The 20,897-nt window shown below is 37.2% G+C and overlaps 1 protein-coding gene across 1 annotated transcript in view; it reads right to left on the minus strand.

Moving 5' to 3' along the window:
• Positions 1–20,897, minus strand: part of cdh13 (cadherin 13, H-cadherin (heart)) — a 321,756-nt gene that overhangs the window by 185,219 nt on the left and 115,640 nt on the right. Inside the window, exons 3-4 of the mRNA XM_027161229.2 lie at positions 17,846–18,057; positions 7,738–7,851 (exon numbers count right to left, since the gene is read on the minus strand). Of these exons, the coding sequence (XP_027017030.1) occupies positions 7,738–7,851; positions 17,846–18,057 (326 nt within the window). The remainder of the gene's footprint in view (positions 1–7,737; positions 7,852–17,845; positions 18,058–20,897) is intronic.

Below are 20,897 nucleotides of genomic sequence, written 5' to 3' on the forward strand. Positions count from 1 at the left end.
TAACTTTATCTTTTTAACATTATACATCCACAGCTATCTAAAATTGTTATTTTACCTATTATTTTATCATTTATCTTTTTACACATAATAGATCTGATTTCTGTACATTACAGAAGAAACCTAGAATGACCAGGAGTACGTGGTGTCAGAGATGATAAAAATTCTATTCTTTTTTACCAGTAGATAAAAAAACTGCCTGTGTTGGTGTTCACATGTGCAGCATTGAATTTTTTTGTCACATCATACCCCAGAGTTATTGTTAATAACTGATATGAAAGAACACACTCAGAGCTTTAGGAATTTGTAGTTTTTCACTTTTACGAATATTTCTATTTTTTACCTAACCTACTAGGGGTTATACAGTGACAGAAAATAAAACAAAATGACAAATGCAATGTGGTCACATGTTTCCCTGGCATTCCTCTATGTGGTACAAGTGAAGGAATAATAATACATCTCTGACATCCATCTCTCGTACTTAGCACTGACAACTTGTCATCTGATCCCTCCGGATTTTGGTAATAGCAGGTGTACAGTACGTGTAAAAGTTACGCTGCAGATTGTCATACGTTGTCCTATGAAGTCACCAGTAGGTGTTCCTATTCCTGGTTGCCATGGTAATAACATTTATCAGTAGCTGGAGTAATTAGCATTTCACTTGACAACAAATGAGTTAAAATGAAACCTTCTGAAGGAAACTTTGGTGTTTATGTATAAAATACTCCAGTGTATACATGCATCATATAATATGTGATGAAGGAGATGCAGTGTGTGTGTGTTCTTTGCCACAGATCATATGCACTCTACTGTCTTCACTCTCATTTGCCATTGTTCCACACATGCATGAAGTTATACTTTTTTGAACTTTGTCATGTCACTTGACACGACCATTTCTTGTCTGCAATGTTTGCTGTCACTCAAAGATTAGGAGATTAACTGCTAATTTTTTCTAAGCATGCTTCAGAATCTGCCACAGTTTTTATGAAGACTCTGACTGTCACATTTGCACCTGTTTTTTTTTTTACAGGTAATCCCTGACAGCCTTTATTATTTATATTTTGTCTGCTAAGTGGTCTAGGAAGTAATGTTTTACTTTTTTCCTAACATACATTCATTTTTCTGTAAGAATTTTTTACACAGGCTCAATAATTCATGTCATAGAATAAACATCAAACAATCTCTATAAAAAATTATCATGCTGTCTACGATTTTTGCACAGAACTATATATATAGAGCCTTAGATGTACCATTGGTAGTTTATCAGTATATAAATGATCTATGGCCATTAACATGGTCTTTCAAAAAGGGTTTCCTGTTTTTATTACCAATCATGGTAAAAGAATATTTAGGATATAGTTATAAAGGCAGAAGAACAGCAAGCAATGTCAGTGGCCAAGCTTGGTTTTAATTTCCCATATGTCAATTTGTAAATAATTGAATATAATAAAAAAATAAACTTATTTTAACTCCTCTTATTCTATATTATATAACTCAGTCATTATAAACATCTCATCTACTCATCTACTGTGAAAAAAAGATTTTAAAGTGCCAGAATTTCACTACAAACTTCTTTAGTATCAATTGTGCAAACACACACTCACACAGAGCCTCACATATACAGTATGTCCTGAGGAGGTCAAAGCTGGAAGTTTCATGGCAATCAACAGTAAAGGCTGGTCGATTCTGATTATCCACAGATGGCGTATGGTTATTAGGACAGCAGAGGCAAAAGAGCACTGTCCTCGTCTTCCACTGTGCTGATGACACTGACACACACACACACACACACACACACACACACACACACACACACACACACACACACACACACACACACACACACACACACACACACACTACTCTACAGTAGTTTAGAACAATTGCAGAATTAGTTCAGATGATTGGTTAAGCAATTTGGAAATCAGTTTAAAACGATGAGAAGAAACAGAAATGATTTATATTCTGACCCTGATTGTAGAGAGTGGTAAAAAAAAAAAAAAACACTTCACAAAACACTTTTTTTTTTTTTTTTAACAAAAATGAGCACTATTAGTTGGAATATATTTGGGTAATGGATTTAAACCAGACTCAATACAGTATAAAGAGTGGACACACTAAGAAAATCTTCTCCGGGTCACCTTATGTAAATGTGTATCAGAAAAATAAAATATTAAATATCCCTGCTGAGAGCATTGCAGAGAGCGAGGGAGAGGAAAAAAAATTCAAGTGCAAGAGTGACTTCTATAATTAACCACAAGATCAGAGAGACAGGCTGCGCTACAGGACAGCAATGAGGAACCTCAGGAGGTGAATAGCCACTCCATTTGCAAAAGTGCATCGTGACACATGAGCATGGCCCCATGTTAAATCTCTTCTAATTCCAAAGAGTCATATAACGGCAAGCATGAAATCATGGCAAATCTGCCCTTTATTGCTTTCCCCCCCCCTTAAAGCTCTTCTTATCAGCATGAATTTCACATTAGCATGATCCATTGGGGAGCTTCACCATGGAAAATGCTGCAATAACGCAATTCGCCCCATACCTCATGCCTCGTCCTCGGGAGAACAGTCAAGATCAAGGCATCGAAGAACAGAGAGGTAGGAAGGGCTGCCTATGTGTCCGTTTGAGTATAATTATCACAAGCATTTAGAAAGGCAATGGCAGAGAGACACTGAGAGATTAATGCTATACACACCCTGCATACATATACATGATCTTTTCATGTGTGAGGTAAAGGCTGGGGGTGGAAATAGTGGTGTAATATTCAAGATTTGAGATACAGTACATGAGCTTATTGTCGTTTGTACAGAAGAGATGATAATTATATTCTTATTAATGGTAAGGAGCTGGTAGTTCAGGAAATATTAGTAAAGCAAGGACAAGAGATAGAGAAAAGCAACAAAGGTGGAAAGGTGAGATTTATCATTTTACTCAAGCTCAGAAAAGTTGACTATATGAAGGAGGAAATGGGCAACATGGTGGTAGAGATTCACAGATCATGGGTTCAATCCTGATCTCAGGGTACTGTCCATGTCAACTTTTACATCTCTTTCCAGGTTCTCAAGTTTATCCCATCTCCCAAAAACATGCAAGTGGTAAAGTAGACATAATTTGCTCCTAGTGTGTGCTATGGATTGCTGTCCCATTTAAAGTGACAGGCTTTTAGAAATTTCTTTCAAATGGATCCCAATAATACATTATTCTCCAAGTCCATTTTTTCCATTGCTAAATAATTCAATAGCTAATATGATTTCACTGTAATAATTGCACGGGTTTTGCTGCAATCTGCTTGGTGTTGATACTGGTTATTTGATTAGTGTTATCTGTACTTACAAATCTTTATTAGTATTATTGTTGTTTTTACATAAGTAGATGAGATTACATGTATAAGTACGCTAGCAACTTTTAGTGGAATGAACTGAAGTAAACTGATTTTCACGTACTATTGACCAAACATTAATATGCTAGAGCATGTGAGTGAGTTACACACAGGATGTACATATCAGTAGTTTTTTAAAAAAACCAAAATGTGACAATGTAAAAGGTTTTCACTGACGCCCTCGCACATAACCAGGCTGTCAACAAGACAAATCCACTGAAAAGTAAAAGAGCACTTCCCCAGACTGAGGAAACTGGCATGGAGTAAATAAAACACACACTTCCTACAACAGAGAAGCCCAGAAGGTTCATCGCTGTCCATTATTTTTAGATAAAACATTGCCTCTGCGCTTCCTTATCAATGAGACAAAAACTGGAGTCATTAAACTTGAAAAGGTGGTTTGTGATAATTGCACAGTACACAAGCAAGTGAGTCTTAGAAGAAAATCCATTCTTTTTTTTTTTTCGTCTCATAGTTGCAGGCCTGGATAAAAATGCCCACATTAGCCTGGGTCACTCAGAAGACATTGTGAGAGAGGAAGAAAGGCAAATGTAAAAAGAGAGGCATGAGAGAGTAATAGGACTTTGAAGGTTAAAAAGGATTAAAAAGGGTGAGTTCTGTCACAATCGTGCTGAACATCACCTACTCAAGAATTAAAGGTGTATGGCACAAAGAAGTTTACATTAAGAAGCATTTATTTGTTTGTTTGTTTGTTTGTTTGTTTGTTTGTTAATTACTTTTAAACCCTGTTGATTTAAACCCTCGTACTATTTTAAAAAATGTAAGCAGAGGTTTTTTGAACAGCTAGAAATGGTCAGAAACTCCAAGAGCAGAGAAATTTTGCTTTCGCCTGCAAGAGCTGGTGTTCAGATATGAAGCTTGTGGAAAAAAAATGAGGCCAAATTTTAGACATAGTAGACATTTCTACAACATTTTAAAACTGTTGAGGTGTTGACATTTCTTACTGTTAGAAAGTCTAGTCTGCATTTTTTAAGAGACACTGTCCAATGCCACAAGATTTATTGGTTAACAAAGAACATGACAGTCAGACAGACAGACAGACAGACAGACAGACAGACAGACAGACAGACAGACAGACAGACAGACAGACAGGTAGGTAGGTAGGTAGATAGATAGATAGATAGATAGATAGATAGATAGATAGATAGATAGATAGATAGATAGATAGATAGATAGATAGATAGATAGATAGATATTCTAATTAATTTAATTGATATCAAATTCTTTTCTGTATTTTTATGTGCTTTTCTCTCTCTCTCTCTCTCTCTCTCTCTCTCTCTCTCTCTCTCTCTCTCTCTCTCTCTCTCTCACATGTGTCTTGTGTTTGTGTGTATTACTTAATAGCACCTTAAAATGTCAAAAACTTACAGAAAAAATAAGAAATTAGGATAAGAAAACATAATAATTAAATGTGAATAAGATCTACTTTGTAATCAGGAGATCATGTACCTTAATCTTTCCTTTATTTTTAATGAATACAATAAATATAAAATGTTTGGTTTTCCTAAAATTTTCTTGATGTTATTCTTAGTCACGGTCCTAGTGATTTAGCATGATGATGTGTTTTTTGACAAAGTCTCCAAAGCACTTCTATAAATCGCTCTGCAAAAGGGCACCTGTGAAATTCTGCAAATGACAGTTGACAGTTAAATCCGTATATAAAAGTGAAAATGCAAATTATATGATTGAAGTTGCCCAAGTTGAAATTTATATGCATACATTTACACACCTTCAGCAGCAGGAGTAGGAAATGAACGTTTTCTTCCCGTAATTACAGAATAACATTTTCCGTAATCATGAATACCAAATTTCTTTTATAAATGCTCATATGAACAATGCATAAATAAATTAATTCATAACCAGAGTGATTCATATGTCTATATGCTTTTCCTTTAGCTTATCTGGTGAAAAACATTCTAGTAAGTGAATTGACAGTGCTAAAGAGTCCCTATGTGTGACTGTGTGTGTTATGTGTTTATCTACACCACTGATCAAGATAAAGTGCTTATTGAAAATACAATATTGTAAAGTACCCGTTAACCAGCCGGAAAATGATTTGTTCTCATTCATTGTGTCTGCGATATTGTACTTCGCTGCACTTTTTAAGATACAAAAGTGTTAACTACAAAAGTAGCTCAACTTTTATCTTTTGCTGGCACCCTGCAAAGAAGACGTTTTTAAGAGAGGTTTTGGTTAGAAGGCCTCCTGCTGGTTTATGACAGCGTGTGACAGGTCTTGTCCCTGCCATAGGCTCTGTCTGGAAAATTGCTTCAGAAGGCAAAAAAAAAGAAATCAGCACCTTTGACCCTTTCTCATCTGACAGGCAGATAGCATACTTTGTAATCTTTACAAAGGGAAAGGCTGTAAGGTTGCCTATTTAGCCTTGAGCACTACCATACCCACCACACACACACCTATAAACTAAACTCATCTATATTTTTATACTATTTTATACTATTCTAATATTATTATATTATTACTTTTTAAAGGGATATTATTACTTTTTAAAGGGACCATCGGGTATTGTGTAATGGTTAGGATCAATCTTATGCAAGCTTCTCTTCTGTAACACTGTTCTTGTAGGCTGCTATAGAAGAAGCCTTATTGAATGCACTCCAAGTGCACTCTCTATGTACCCTCAAAAGAGGCTCACACCACCCGAGGCACACAAACACACACACACACACACACACACACACACACACACACACACACACACACACACACACACACACACACACAAACACACACACACACACACACACATGCACACACATACACACATACACACACACATACACACATACACACACACACACACACACACACACACACACACACACACACACACACACACACACACACACACACACACACACACACACACACACACACACACACACACACACACACACACACACACACACACAGTATACGCTGCTTCTTTATCAAAGACATACAGTGGGGTCCAAAAGTCTGAAAGCAGTAGTGAGAATTACTATTTTCTAATATTTTCTGATTTAATAAAAAATTTTTGATTACAAATTATATTATTGACAACTTGAGTGATGGAGTTTACGTGGAGTTCAGATTTTTTTTTAGTATTTTCTATGTCTGGTTTGAGCTTTAATGACACTGTGCACTAAATGCTTCTTAAATTCTAAAACTATTTAATTTCTATTTTAAATACCAGATTTTCAATGTGGTCTCAGACTAATACCCCACTGCATCTGGAGGAAAAGCAGGTCACCCGCAACCCTGGACCCAGAAACCCTTTGAGGAAGCTAATGACGACAGCTGATCATTTCTATAAATAGCTTCATTAATGACTAAATACCTGCAGCAGAAAGTCTGGTTCATGGGTAAAGCACAGCCCCAATTTTAGACAGCGTTCCTATGAGAAACATTCACTCTGAAGCTTTTAGATTGGTTCTCGTTTCTTTCTACCCTCATTCTCCTTAATAGCTTTGACAATGGGCAACAAGGGCAGCTGCAAAATTGAAGAAATACTCAATGGGAATCAAATGAGGCCTATTTCTTTTTCCCTATTTCTCTTTTTTTCCTCAGAGGTGACCAGAGTACAACAGAACCCTCTAGTTTGATGAGACTCATTGAGGCCTGAGGTTCGAAATATCTGAGTGTCATTAGAGCTGCCTACTCTACTATTAAACTCGGATTATTTTCAGGTCCATTAAAACACGTATAGACCATGTTAATTTGCAGGATAGACAAAAACAGAAAGATCTTACATAAGAAATGTAATAATCCATAATATCTTGAATAGAGTTTTGAATGTTTGATTCATTGAATAAGAAATACAGTATACACAACAGGAAACTAATCCATGACAGGTTGCTGTAATACTGATGTGAAGTAGGGTTTCTTTTTCTATCCTAAAAATGATCATGTTCCTAAAAGAGCATGTTCAGGAGTGTTTCTCTTATTCCACTGCCATTTACCCACAAACATGAACAAAAATTGGATTTAAAGGTTTACAGTTAAATTTAATATTGTGGAATGTTCCTCATTACGTACTGAAAGCACTGACACTAGAGAGTCCTTCCAGAAAATAAACATCTTCTTTTAAAAAATCGTCACTACATCAATGTTCCGATATTTTTCAATATACTTTACACCACATTCATGGAAGCCTATCATCAGAGCTTACAGAAAATGAGTCGAATACTTTCAGGCCAATCAAATTGGAGAATTCAATAGTGCTGTGCTATAAATTATGGTTTTAACATCACAAAAATCCAATCTACACCGAAGCGTTAAATAGAGTCCTCATTACATACTCATTACATATCCTGTAGATGTGTGTTCACAGTCTCACCTTTCCAATGGACCTGGGAAACGGTGCACGCTGGTTCTCAGGTACAAACATTGGAGGCACCAGCAGGGATCTCTTCGACCTGTATGGCCTCATGTTTCCAACACCCAGAATCTCCTGTGCACCAAAATAAAGAAAAAAGAACATTAAAGATATAAACAAACTCCTTAAATTGCTTTTAAGCTTAAGACTGCAATATTATATTTGTTTCTTTACAAAATACAGTACATATACAATACTAATTTGTATCTCTAGTGTTAACCCGACCTACACAAGGAAAAATGCATTCCCACACGCAAACTAACTAAACTGTCAGAGACTGGAGGAGTGCAGTATCTCCTGAAGATCTACAAACTGTTGAGACATTAACAACAGTCTCCCTATTCATCCTTTTAAAATCTGTTTTACACTAAGGCCATTTAATTAACCGCTGTATATCCTTTTCTCTTTTTTTTCAAAGAAACCCATTATAACAATCCAGAATCTGCTGCGGCTGTCACAGAACAGTAACCAGAGTACAGCGTACCACTTATTTCATTATTTTTTTTCCCGATCAATGAGCTCATCTGGGTCATTAAAAGTGGTCATTAAAGCACGTCTGCCTATTTCACCAGTCGCACTCTGTTGGAGTGGATGTGAAATTAAAAGGTGCCTCCCATTCACACAAACTCAAACAAAGCTAATGATGTGCTGTGAAGGTTCATTGTTCTGTCGGCTTCCTAATGGACTGAACGTTTGCTTAAGCTTTCCCAGCGCACCAAGAGGAAAACTATGGAACGGACCAGGCAAATAAAGGAAAGAAGAGAGCAAAATCTGCTAAACAATGGGGAAGTGTGTGTAGAGAAATACCTATGTTGTCTGAAGAGGCCTGTGCGCTCTAATATGCTAATAGTTCAAATGTCACAGATCTCGTTTCATATCCTCTTGACGGAATGCTCTGTTTCTGAGCACAAAACCAAGAACTATATAAAAAGTCCTTGCTTAAGGCCGTGAATGAAAGCTGCCTATTATACAGTGAATACAGTCCTGAGTATGTGTGGGAGTGCATTTCTGAAGGAATGCACAATTGTACATGCCTAATGTCATTTATTTGCATCAAAATTCAATAACTCAGGTAATCAGCTTCTCTCCTGTCAGCAGCTTGATTCTCTCTTCTCTTCCTCACCTCTTGGTCTCTCGTTTCCTGTGTCGTTGTCATTTCATGCAATTAGAATCCTTCAGGCCATCAGTGCAAATTATATTTGTCACTCACGCCATCAATGCCACGCTGAAAGCGAATGCATTAGTGCAGAGGCAGTGACCCATGTGAGTTTATTTTGCCCCAGGCAGCTCAGTCACTCAAACATATGCCCATATAATAACTGCCAACATCCTACAGCAGAAAAAAGATCAACAGTGACGCATGAGTGATGGTGTCCGATGAGAGAATACAAATAGCTTGTACACTGATACAAAACTGGAGAAAACGATGATGTATTCTGTGAGTGTATAAAGAAGCACAGCATTTTCAGGAAAACAAAAGGAAATCCTCATTGCTCTCTGATCAAGAGAAAAGGTTTGAGAGTTGAAGTTATAACAGAAATTTAGAATGTATTAGAAAACATTGTCATCACACATGTAAAGGTGTGTTTGCTTTTGTTCTAAAACATAATGCTTTCCTTCAAAGCGTCTGAAGGGCAAATCCCTTTAAGGATTTCATGGCTAACACTAATGATGTCTTAACAGTTAGTCTAGATATCTGAATGAGCTCTTATTAGTAGAGCAATTGCTAAAATATAAAAAGTCAGAAGGTTAGATTTGTAATTTTAAAATCACTTTTCACTACTGTATTTTCACTATTTTGTAAATAAGGAAAATAAAAAAAAATGTTTCATCAGAGAATTAAACCATTCAAACAGTCTGTAGTGATATTAAAAGAATAAGAAAACAAGAGTCTGAAACATAGGCTTAAATATACAGGACACTAAAGATATTAGTTTTTTTTACTAAAAAGTTTCTTCTTTAAATAGATGATGTTGGTTATGGACACTTGTGTCCAAAATATTTCATCGTGAATGACAGATTACTGGAAAGACATCTTATATTTTCTTAGTATTTATTATTATTATTATTAGTAGTAGTGATAGTTGTAGTAGTAGTATTTAGCGCATTAAAAACAATCTCTCAGTTTGATGGGGTTTTTTGATGATGGTGCTAGAGAGTGCTGTCTAAAAAAATATAGTATAAGTGCTGAATTGGGTTGAGATCATTTGAATGTCAGAGCCAAAACATGTAGTGTACATGTTCATTAAACCATCCAATGAGTCCTCATTCCCTCTGGAAGCTAGAAGAGACCACTCCCACATGGATAGAACTGTATCCGCATAAGAGAATGAGTCAACATAAAATGTTATGGATTTGTAAAGACGAGTAGAATTCACCAGGAAAATGCCACACCATAACTGAGCCACCGGTTTCTCCTTTAATTCGTCACCTGTATGTGTATATATTAGAAGTAATTGTCTGCCTGGTTAATGACAGTTACCTGACAGGTGGTTAATGATTTGAGTGAATGATTAGAGTGTATATAGAGGACTAATAAATTGGATGCCTGTCAATTCAGCAAGCTCTGGATTTGCTCTAACATTTAGGTCTCGTTTATGAAAACCATTTTGAATTCCGTGTGTAAGAAGCTCCAGAACACACTACACAATTTCTCAAACGTACATATGCTCATTCTGTGCGATGGATGTTGATAAATCCGACACATTCTATATCGTTCTGCTCATTCATGACCACACACAGAAATTGCTCTACAAATGCCCTCAAATCATTATACACGAGGTACATGGTGAAAAACTTCATTTGAAAATGGTGATTTTATGGCTGTGTGTGTGTGCACTCAATTTCAGCCTTATTACATTTCGAATTTCTACAATTGCGGTTATTGTCTATTCAGCTCTAATTTGAAAATGCTTCTGCATAATTGATATCAATACATTTAGAACATGTGTAACAATTCAGCTAATGGTTGGTTGGGAAATGACAGATCAGTCTCCAGCTTCATGTTGAAATGTCCCCATGGTAAAAACCTTAGGTGGACTTACATGTGAACAGGGATGCTGTTGGCCTCTCTAAAATTGGTCAACTAAGAGATCACCTAAAATTGCACAGTGCACGGTACTGTGAACATAACAGTAATTATGTTCCTGCAGTCCTAAAAAACACAATCCCTGTGCAAAATATTTGCCATGTGCCAAATCTTCAAGCAAGGTATCATTCTCCTCAGAGTTTAGATGTGTCTTTTCTATTACCTGTATATTAATTTCTGTAAACTGCTTTCAGTAAACATACAATGATCGAAAAAATCAAAGTAATCATACAACTGATCATCGTGTCAATACATGCAGGCACATCTGTATTTGGCAGGTGTTTCCTGAGTACACTTTTATGCAGCAAGTCAGAACAAACCTCACACAGCTCGCAGCGTGCACTGGCACTTATTATACCAAACAGCGGAGACGTGTCAGGGTGCAGTCAGGAGAAAACAGGATAGAAAATCAGCTGAGTAAGTTGCTCTGGTACAAACAGTAATTTGCTGGTACAAACAGAGTGTGAAAGTAAAGTAGCATGTCAGGAAAAAGTAGTCTAGGCTTTACTGTTCATTTCTGTTCTGCTTTATTGTTTCATCTTCCCTATCTAAAAAAAAAGAGCTTTATAAATATCCTCTGGATTTGGGGTTCTTCTCTTTCAGTATGTCTCTCTCACTCTTGCGTACCCATATCCCTGCTGCTCACGAAAGCAGCAGACCCGACATCCATGCTGAGGAGGCAAAAAAAAAAAGAAAAACTATGACAGCCTATTTATTGTCACTGGAAAAAAAAACATTATTTGAGAGCAGAGAGGGAAAACAACAGCATCTCTGAAGCTGAGCTTTCATTTGCATTGGTAGCTGGGTGGCTTTTTCCTTGCTGTGAGACTACGCCTGGCTGCAGCAGCATGCCGGGCTGCCAGAGCCCAGCGTCTGTCAGGATGACAGAGAGCAGAGAGCTGAAGGAGGGGGAGAAGTGAAACAATTTGTTTACAGCGCCCCATGCTGTCACCCCAACACGTTGTCACCCTAGTGCTGCTCAGCAGAGGAGGCACGGAGGGCAGGTCCAATGCCTAAAATGACACGGAAACAAGACACAATGCATCCGGCCAGAACAAACTAGCCCCTGCCCTTCTAATGGGCTACCCTTCAAAGTAGTGTGCACATTTCAAATGCCACATAAGAAGCCCTGGGGGGTGCTGACTAGTGCACTACAGAATGGGTTCCTTCTTGTTTTACTCGACTTGGTTATTGCGGCTATACAAATCACAGTAGTGTTCTGTGATTGGCTGAAAGGCATTCTGTGTCCCTTAGTTGGCCTGAGCTAAACGACATTCTCAAACGCCACAGCATCAATCCTGGAATGCAATTCACCTTGGCTTCTATTTCATCCTTGCGTCCTTGGAAAATTAAGCAATATGTCTCCCAATAATGGGAGTTTATGTTATTTTCATCAGCTGGAAAAAGGTGCAAGGAAGAGACTGACGTCTTCTATATCGGAGATGAAACATATCTGTTAGAAAGAAGCAAGCAAGAGCAATGGAACTTTAAAACTAATCTCTCTCTCTCTCTCTCTCTCTCTCTCTCTCTCTCTCTCTCTTTTATTGGAGGCATGGACAACCTCACCAGAGTTATTGAGTAATGAACCCTCTCGCATCTCCTCCCCTCCCACATCTTCAAGGACAGATCAGCATGCGCTTTTGCTCCCGTCTCAGGACTACAAGCTTTAGACATTCATTTCCGCACTGCTATGCCCTCCTTCTCCAGCTGATGTATAGTGCCTCCTGACACTAGCTGACATCCCAGAGAAAAGATAGTCATGAATCTTTAATGCTTCCTGTTCATAAATTACAGTGGCATGATCAGTTGGGCTTCAGCTCTTTGGATGCTCTTAGAGAGAGAGACTCAGAGGTCTCATTAATAACTGAAACTGTGGAAGTGTGAAGATTAGCAGTGAGTCTCTGGCTGCATTGCTCACCTCTTAATTCTCCACAAATGACTTTTTACTTAAAAAAAGATGTAATATTGTTGTGGTCAGCTCCCACATGAATATAATGTATGTAAGTGTGTTATTTTCTGTATTGTCCCTGAATCATAAGGGGTACAAGTTATAAAAGTAGCACTTCTCATCTTCTCATCTGCTTAACAGTATGCTCATGTGAGTTGCGATTTTTTTTTCTTTCTTTCAAAAAATCAGTTTTATTCCTTTTAAAAGAGAGCATGCAGTCTATGTGTTCTACTTTTCATGTTAAAAATAAGAACTTGTTGGTCACAGTCTTTAAGACCTTCATACTGTATTAGCATGTACATCTTCATAACATCAGTTATTGTATTGTATTCATGTGCTGTATTTTTTTATATTTATTTATAAATATTTATTTTTCCTATGTTCTGTATTCCATTTTATTCTATATTTTTCTTTTGAAGTCAGTTTTTTGTAACACTGACTATTTTTTTTCACTTCATGTAAAATCATTTACTACATGATGGATGGATGGAAGGATGGATGGATGGATGGATGGATAGATAGATAGATAGATAGATAGATAGATAGATAGATAGATAGATAGATAGATAGATAGATAGATAGATAGATAGATAGATAGATAGATAGATAGATAAAGCTGAGATCTAATACCGATCAGTAGCTAGATAATTAACGTTCTAGAATTTTCTCATGTGGTCTCATTGATTGCATAACAGAAATATGGCAAAATATTACACACTTAAAAACAGATAGACTGCTGCGTTCGCATTTTTAGATGCTTAAAATCTGTAATGCTCTGCTGAATTCATGCTGTTTTTTCTGAATAGCACACTTCTCAATGTTTTTTTTTCTTTTCAAACAAAATAACAAAACAAAAACAGAAGCCTAAATTTACAGTTTTATCATCTCTCCTTTTGTGTTTTGTATATTCATTGTGTTCATTGAGTGTTTAGTCTATGTGCTGATGTTTTGGGGGGAAAAGATGGTAGACTAAATAATCCACCTTATTGACTTTTATTTCACCTGTGAGTTTATTTCACCTGTGCCTTCCTAATCACTGCTTATGATTACTTACTGAAGTGTCAGTGAAATGAACTGAAACCTATGAGCCCTAATAAAGGCCACGTTCACACTGCAAGTCTTAATGCTCAATTCAGATATCTTGCTCAGATCTGATTTTTTTGTTTGGCTGTTCACATTACCTTTTAAAATGTGACCTATATCAGATACCAGTGTGAACAGTTTGCGGTTTTCGAACTGACCCGCATGGGCAAACGAACAATAACAATGACGTCACACGCAGCACGCCGTTGCGCTAAAAAGTTGGTGAGGTAATGAAGCATTGTATCATCTGGTGCAAGCAAACATATCATGTAATGCTATAATGTGATGTATTCAATGCAAACATTATGAGCTGGTTCACGTAACCACTTTATATAACACTCTTAACACACACACGTTACCAGTCACGTTTGTGTAACGTTTTCGCCGGCGCAAAAATAAATAAATAAATAAATGTTTTGCGCCGGCTGTTCACACTGTGGCCACATTGGAAAAAAATCAGATTTGGGTCTTGAAAAAATCAGATCTGGGCCAGATTTGAGTGTTCACACTACTCCTGAAGAAGTCTGACCTGGTCACTTGACCCCCCAAAAAATCGGATTTGGGCCATTTTTACCTGCAGTGTGAACAGGGCCAAAGATGAACACTAAGTATTGTGTTACCCTGTGTAATCAGGTGGCATGACTGTGATGTGAACTTTTTTGCATGAATTTACAGTCTGCGTTATAAAGAAATCAGCTCTAGCTTTACTTTTTTTTAATCATTCTGTGATTTTTTTTTGGTGCTAATCCATTTCAAGACATTAACATCAACTAATCTAAAGAGGCTTACAGGAAAAAATAAGATGCCTTTTCCATTCCATAAAGTAAACATTTAAACATTATATAAAAAAAGCTGATTCAGCCAAAACAGGAGGTATTAAATATTGCTCAGTTATGATCACAGTACACCAAAAAAAAAAAAAAAAATGTCCACCACATCCTGTCGCTCATATGATGAGCTATAAGAGCACAGCAATGAAGGACAGAAGAGCTGATAGGAGCAGGAAGCTCTCTGGGTTTCTCCATAGTCATCATAATTCCGGATACACTGCAAGTGAGTGTCCTGTCCTTGTCGATTCTGCCACTCCACTGCTTGGTCCTATATTCAGATGTGTCATTAGTTATTTTTGACATGTCATTTCACTGCAGAGCGAGTGGAGTTAGAACATCAAACTGAGGCATGAATTTGCATTGCAGATTAGGAGTTATCCAGCATAGCAGTCAGTACCTGAGTACAGTATTCCACCTCCAATACATTTATACACTTAGGCAGGGAAGAGAGAGAGAGAGAGAGAGAGAGAGAGAGAGAGAGAGAGAGAGAGAGAGAGAGAGAGAGAGAGAGAGAGAGAGAGAGAGACTAAAAGGACATTTGAGCTTTTTATAACAGCTGCCACATAGCACATTCTCGACATAGCGAGCGACAGCAGAGCTAGTTTAAGGACTCAGTGACAGACACTTATGTACTTATATAATAACAGTGTACAGTACTAATGAAGGAAGGATGCTGATTTTTCATTTCATGTTTGAGACCGGCAAACATACAGCCAGTATTCAGGTCTCAGAGTAAGTAGGAGTACTGATTGATATACAGAACACAAATGAGATACAGATTGCTTTTAGACCAGCTCTCTCTCATAAAACAGAATTACGCAATAACTGAAGTTCTGGAGTTTTGGAATAAGACTAAAATCCAGCAGATTTTGTGCTACAGTTACATTCTGCTTTCTATTTATTTACCTTGAAAGGCACAGCACCAAAACAGAGAATGAAAAGGAAAAGCAACAGTGTAAGCTGTATCCCCTGCATGCATTTCCTATTGAAATCTGCTATTTCATTAATTCATATATCGATCCTGTGCACAAGGCTGTGAATTATGCTGTGAAATATATAAGACTTCACTTAATAGCCTCCATTTATCAGAGCTCTGCCTCTTCAGCAGCTCCCTTGAACACGCTGGCCTCTGGGGCCAATAAAAACATTTTTTCCATTTCCTCTCATACTTATCAATAATCAACATACAATAAAAATGACAAATAAAGCAAATGCTGCATTTATTTTCTCACCGAAACAACTGTGAGGTCTAAACCCGAGTGTAGGCTAGTGGCTTCAGGCTCAATGCTGTGCTGTGTTTATTTATTTTCCTCCCACTGAGCCTGACGGAGATTACAGGCCAAATGATCCATAATGAGGCCCTTTTCCACACCTTAATTCTGCCTCTTCACGCATGACAATTCTAATACAGCTCTCCTCGCTTCTGCCAATCCCTCAGCCAATGCTATTGTCACCACAAGTGGAAACATGGAAATCGCAGCAAGGTGCAAAAAGCTCCATGCTCTAAAGCAGCTCGCTCTCGACTGCACCATTCTGAACTGTCCATTGTGTGCAAACGCCAATATGCTAAGAGATGTATTCTATACCTGCACAGAGCTCCCTGAAAGAGCATTTCAGAGTGAGACTAGCAAGATAGCATTTCAAATGTGAGAGTAAGAGAGATTGCACTAGCTCTAGTGTCTTTAGTATTAGCCCTAACATTATACTGTTATAATAAAAGTGGATTTAATTCATTGCTATTCTCCAGTGCAGAGCACCACTGGAGAGCAAGAGAATGATATTCTGAGAATAGAGTAAACAACAGCAGGAGTGGTGACACACCAGAAGCTCCAGCACCCTCTTAATAGACCTGGAGCTTCAGAAACTGCATCAGAAAGACACTGGAGATAGTCAGGGAATGACAGGCATGGGAAATCTTTTCATCATGCCAGACAAGAGCACTGAGAGGGCACAAACCTGGGAAAGGCTTTGCCCAATGCCTGTACACATCATCCAGTATAGAGTTTATGTAAGTGAAGTGTTCATAGAGCTACATGACACATACATAAGCCATTTGTAATAACGTTGAACTACACAAAGTCTGTGTAATAATCATGTTTAAATAGTCAATAGCTTTCATTATCCCTATCACAATATATCATTTTGCATGACTATACTGCAAGTTATCATTATTTAATTATCACTGCAGTAAAAAACACAAAAGTATAAAACAATTATGTTGAACATTATTAAAACTCTACTATGAAATTAAAAGATCTATCATTCTGTACTACTGTACTAATGCAATGCATATAAAAAGTCTTCACACTTCTAATATACTAAGTGATAAATTATTTCAGATATTGTACCAACTTTAATGTGATATAACAACCAAAAAAGGAAATGTGTACACCACTCTCTCTCACACTCTCTAGCACTATACATGTACTCTTGCTGTCTGATATGATGCCTTATCTTGAAACACATCTACTCTTATGGCACATCTCACCCTCCGGACCTGCCTGATTCATCCTGATGCTCTACATCTGCTTGGAGATTTCTGTGACTCACTTTCTGCTATTGTGGTCAGTCATCACATGGATGCCTTAAAGACCTCCTAAAAATAGCATACTGCCCTATTCTTACCTTTGTTTGAGTGAATAATCTCACCTGAACTTTGTAGATATAAACCACTGTTGTAAACATAAAACCTGCCCCGTGTTCCTTCTAGGATTCTTCTATCATAAAATCCACATACCTTCACCACACTTTTGCTCCTCTACTCTTAAACACCACAATTATTTATAATCCAACTGCCTGCTTTTCTAGCAAGAAGGATTTTATCGGTGTCATGCAGCCATAAGAAGGGAAATATTACTGAGAGCGCTATGGCAGTTGTGTGACAGACATTAAATAAAAAACTGCTATTAAACAAAATAGTCGAAAAATGTAGAGAATAAAAAGTTAGAGCATAATCAGAATGGAAATACCACTTCACATAGCATTACACATTAACACTAATCGCATCCGACTCAGCAATGGTTTCCTGCTAGCATCAATATAAAGTCATACAAAAGACAGGTCGACATGAATGCACACACAAACACACAAACAGAGAAAAATGCACACAGACACACTTACCCTGAGTGTACGGGCGGATTGGGACGGCACGCCAATTATGTCCACCCGTGCCGTGTCATCAGCGCGGTCACTGAGCCAGTGAATGAATATGACCGTCCCACTGTCAACTACATCTCTTCTAGGGACCAGATACAGGTCCTCGTCTATCAGGAAGTCGGGGTGGGACACTTCAAATGCCACATCCTTATTCCCCTTACAGTCATCAAACACAACTGCAAACATAAACACAAAAACATTCATTATCATTACAGCTAGAAATGTACAGTGATGCATATTTTAACTAGCAAAGCTGCAGATCCTGAATAACATAGAGAAGCGTGAATGATATTGCAGAGGTACAAAGTATGCTACGCGTTGAACATCAATTTTTAGCATAAATTTGACACAGCAGGGTCTTTTCTTGGGTAATTTATGTACCGTTAAGGGAAGAAAGACTCGCTGTCTCAGATATAAAGTGGCAAGTCCCTGGAAAATGTGACAGTACCTGGCAAAGTTCGTCTTGTGCTCATTCAGCCGTAAGTTACGCAAAGTAGAAAATGTAAAATATGACTCACTCATCAAGAAGTATTAAAATGAGATACCTCATTTTCAAATATACCTTAACCTTCCAAATATCTCTCTCTCCCTCTCTCCCTCTCTCTCTCTCTCTCTCTCTCTCTTTCTCTGTCTCTGTCTCTTGCACCAGAGCTTTAGTCTGATTTATAGTCAATGTACTTGGCACAATTTGATAGTGTTTACAGAAAAACTGCAGTCTTGGTACTCCAGCAATTTTCAGCCTGATCTATACTCACTATCAGGAGCATATGGGTGATTACCATAGAGAAGAGCTGCAAAGTTTCTCTAAAGGATGGTTGGTGTACATAAACATTTATTTAGATCACTTAGATTTCAGGAAAGCTTTTTTTTTTTTGGTCAAAGCCTCATATATGTAATTAAATAAATTCTAACTTTGTATAAAGATCTGAAAACCTTTTCAGAGAAAGAATGATTTATGTGTTGCCAAATAAAGTCAGTACACTGTAGCTGAAGATACTTCATTAAAAAAGACAAATAAATAATAGTAAGAGGATTATTAATGTAGGTGTCTAGAATAAAAACAATATAAACTTTCAAGCTGTCAGTCAAATTAAAAATGTAAAGCTTGACGTGTAAAGACATGAATAACCTTACATTGGATTTCTAATAATTTCATAAAAATAAATATTAAATGGATTTGCCTGTTTTACTTCACTTCACAGTGCAGAAAAAAAAATTCTAAGAATGTAGATTATATAATCACTTAATATTTTGAAATTTAAATTGACAGAACCTGCCCATGTTTAAAGTCCAACAGCAGCACCATGCTATTCGCTCGTGTATTCCTTTCATTTCCATGTGCCGTCTTTGTAAAAATGTCTGTACAAAGGTTAAAAACTATAATTTCCACTGAGATTCCTACATGCAGAGTAAATAAATTGTACCTCAGACTAAAGTTCCTGAATGATGGAAAAGAAATAGAGAGAGAGGGACGAAGTTTCTGCAAGGAAGTGATTCAGAAGAACTTCAAGCAGCAGTTGTGCCCTTAGCAGAGAAGAATTATCTCTTTGTCTTGAGAACACTTTTTGCCAAGGTGCTGCATTGTTCACAAGGACATTGACCATAATTCAGGTTTCCCTCTCTCTTTTCATTCAGATAAAAGAGTAGTACCTGTACAGCACTTGCTGTAGAAAAGTAGCACAGTGATCCCTGAGAAGTAAATAACTTCAGAAAGTTACTACTTTATTCACAAATTTGAGACGGTCAATATTTTGTGCACACAAAAAAAAACCTCAAGGTTTTGGAGTGAGGCCACTATTGCATATATTGCACAATGGGTGAATGTGTGTGTGTGTGTGTTAAGCCGTGCCTCAGGTCTGACTGAGTGAGATACCGCCACAGTAGCCCAGCTTATCCCCTCTGATCATGTCCATGTCTGTCTTATCTTTCAGTCCCATACCCCCTGCTTTACTTTCTCCTCTTCTCTTTGACATTTCCTACCCTCTTTTCTCTCCACATCCTTTTCATCCCCTCCCCTCATTTGTCATCTCTGCAAAACTCCAAGTCCCAAGTCACAGACAGCTCTAGAATTATTGGCATCAGCCAGTCATAAAGTTTAGCAATCGTTCCAGATCATTTGAAAACTATTGGTACCTCTGAAATTATTATAATTAAAATTAGATGATCTTCCTGTAGGCCAGTATGCAGAGTTAGCGACTTCAAATAAAAAGTTCTGTCAATATTTACAAGTTTCTTGTATTCAGACTTGTCTTTTGCACCAATTCACTTGAATTTTGAATTCTATGTGGAGTTTCCAGATTATTATTAAATAGAGTTCCAATTAATGATCTGATAATGATGATAGAGATACTGTATATCAAAATAAATGAAAAAAAAACAATACATAATAATAAATATAAATATTAAGAAATATTCTTTTAACCACAACCTCAGCTTTCATAAATAACAAAGCCATTGAAAGTGAGATTTTTTTTACTGTAATCACGTTGTTTTTTTCATCATCCATGTAGAATCCTCAGTTGTTGTTGTTTTTACCATTACAGAATAAGGAGTGTTCTGTACTCAGGGGATGGCTGAAGGTGTGCATCTGTGTGCTACACTCTTTATCTAGCAGCAGCAAACTCCAGAGATTAACAGTGATATCTGAGAGAACTTTAGATATCTGCCTCTCTGGGTAATTTACTGTAAATGGAAGACGTCTCACAATCAAGTACCACACTGACAGCCACAATGTTCGCCACTGGTGTTTGACCCTATTTCAGTGCTGAACTCCACTGTGAAATATTAGGACGGTTGATATAGTGGACAGTGATATACTCAAAATTTGACGTTCGCTAAAAATAATTGATTATAAAAATACATATCTCATGCATTTTTCTCTAAAATGGAATCCATCAAACACAAATCAGCTATAATGCTCAGACAGCACACAGTGCAAAAAATGAGTAGCTGTCATTCCTTTAATTCAAACAGAAGATAATGAAATGACTTTTTAATAGAATATTAAGAACATGAA

Source organism: Tachysurus fulvidraco, chromosome 13 (genome assembly GCF_022655615.1).
Source record: "Tachysurus fulvidraco isolate hzauxx_2018 chromosome 13, HZAU_PFXX_2.0, whole genome shotgun sequence".
Classification (NCBI taxonomy): Eukaryota; Metazoa; Chordata; class Actinopteri; order Siluriformes; family Bagridae; genus Tachysurus; species Tachysurus fulvidraco.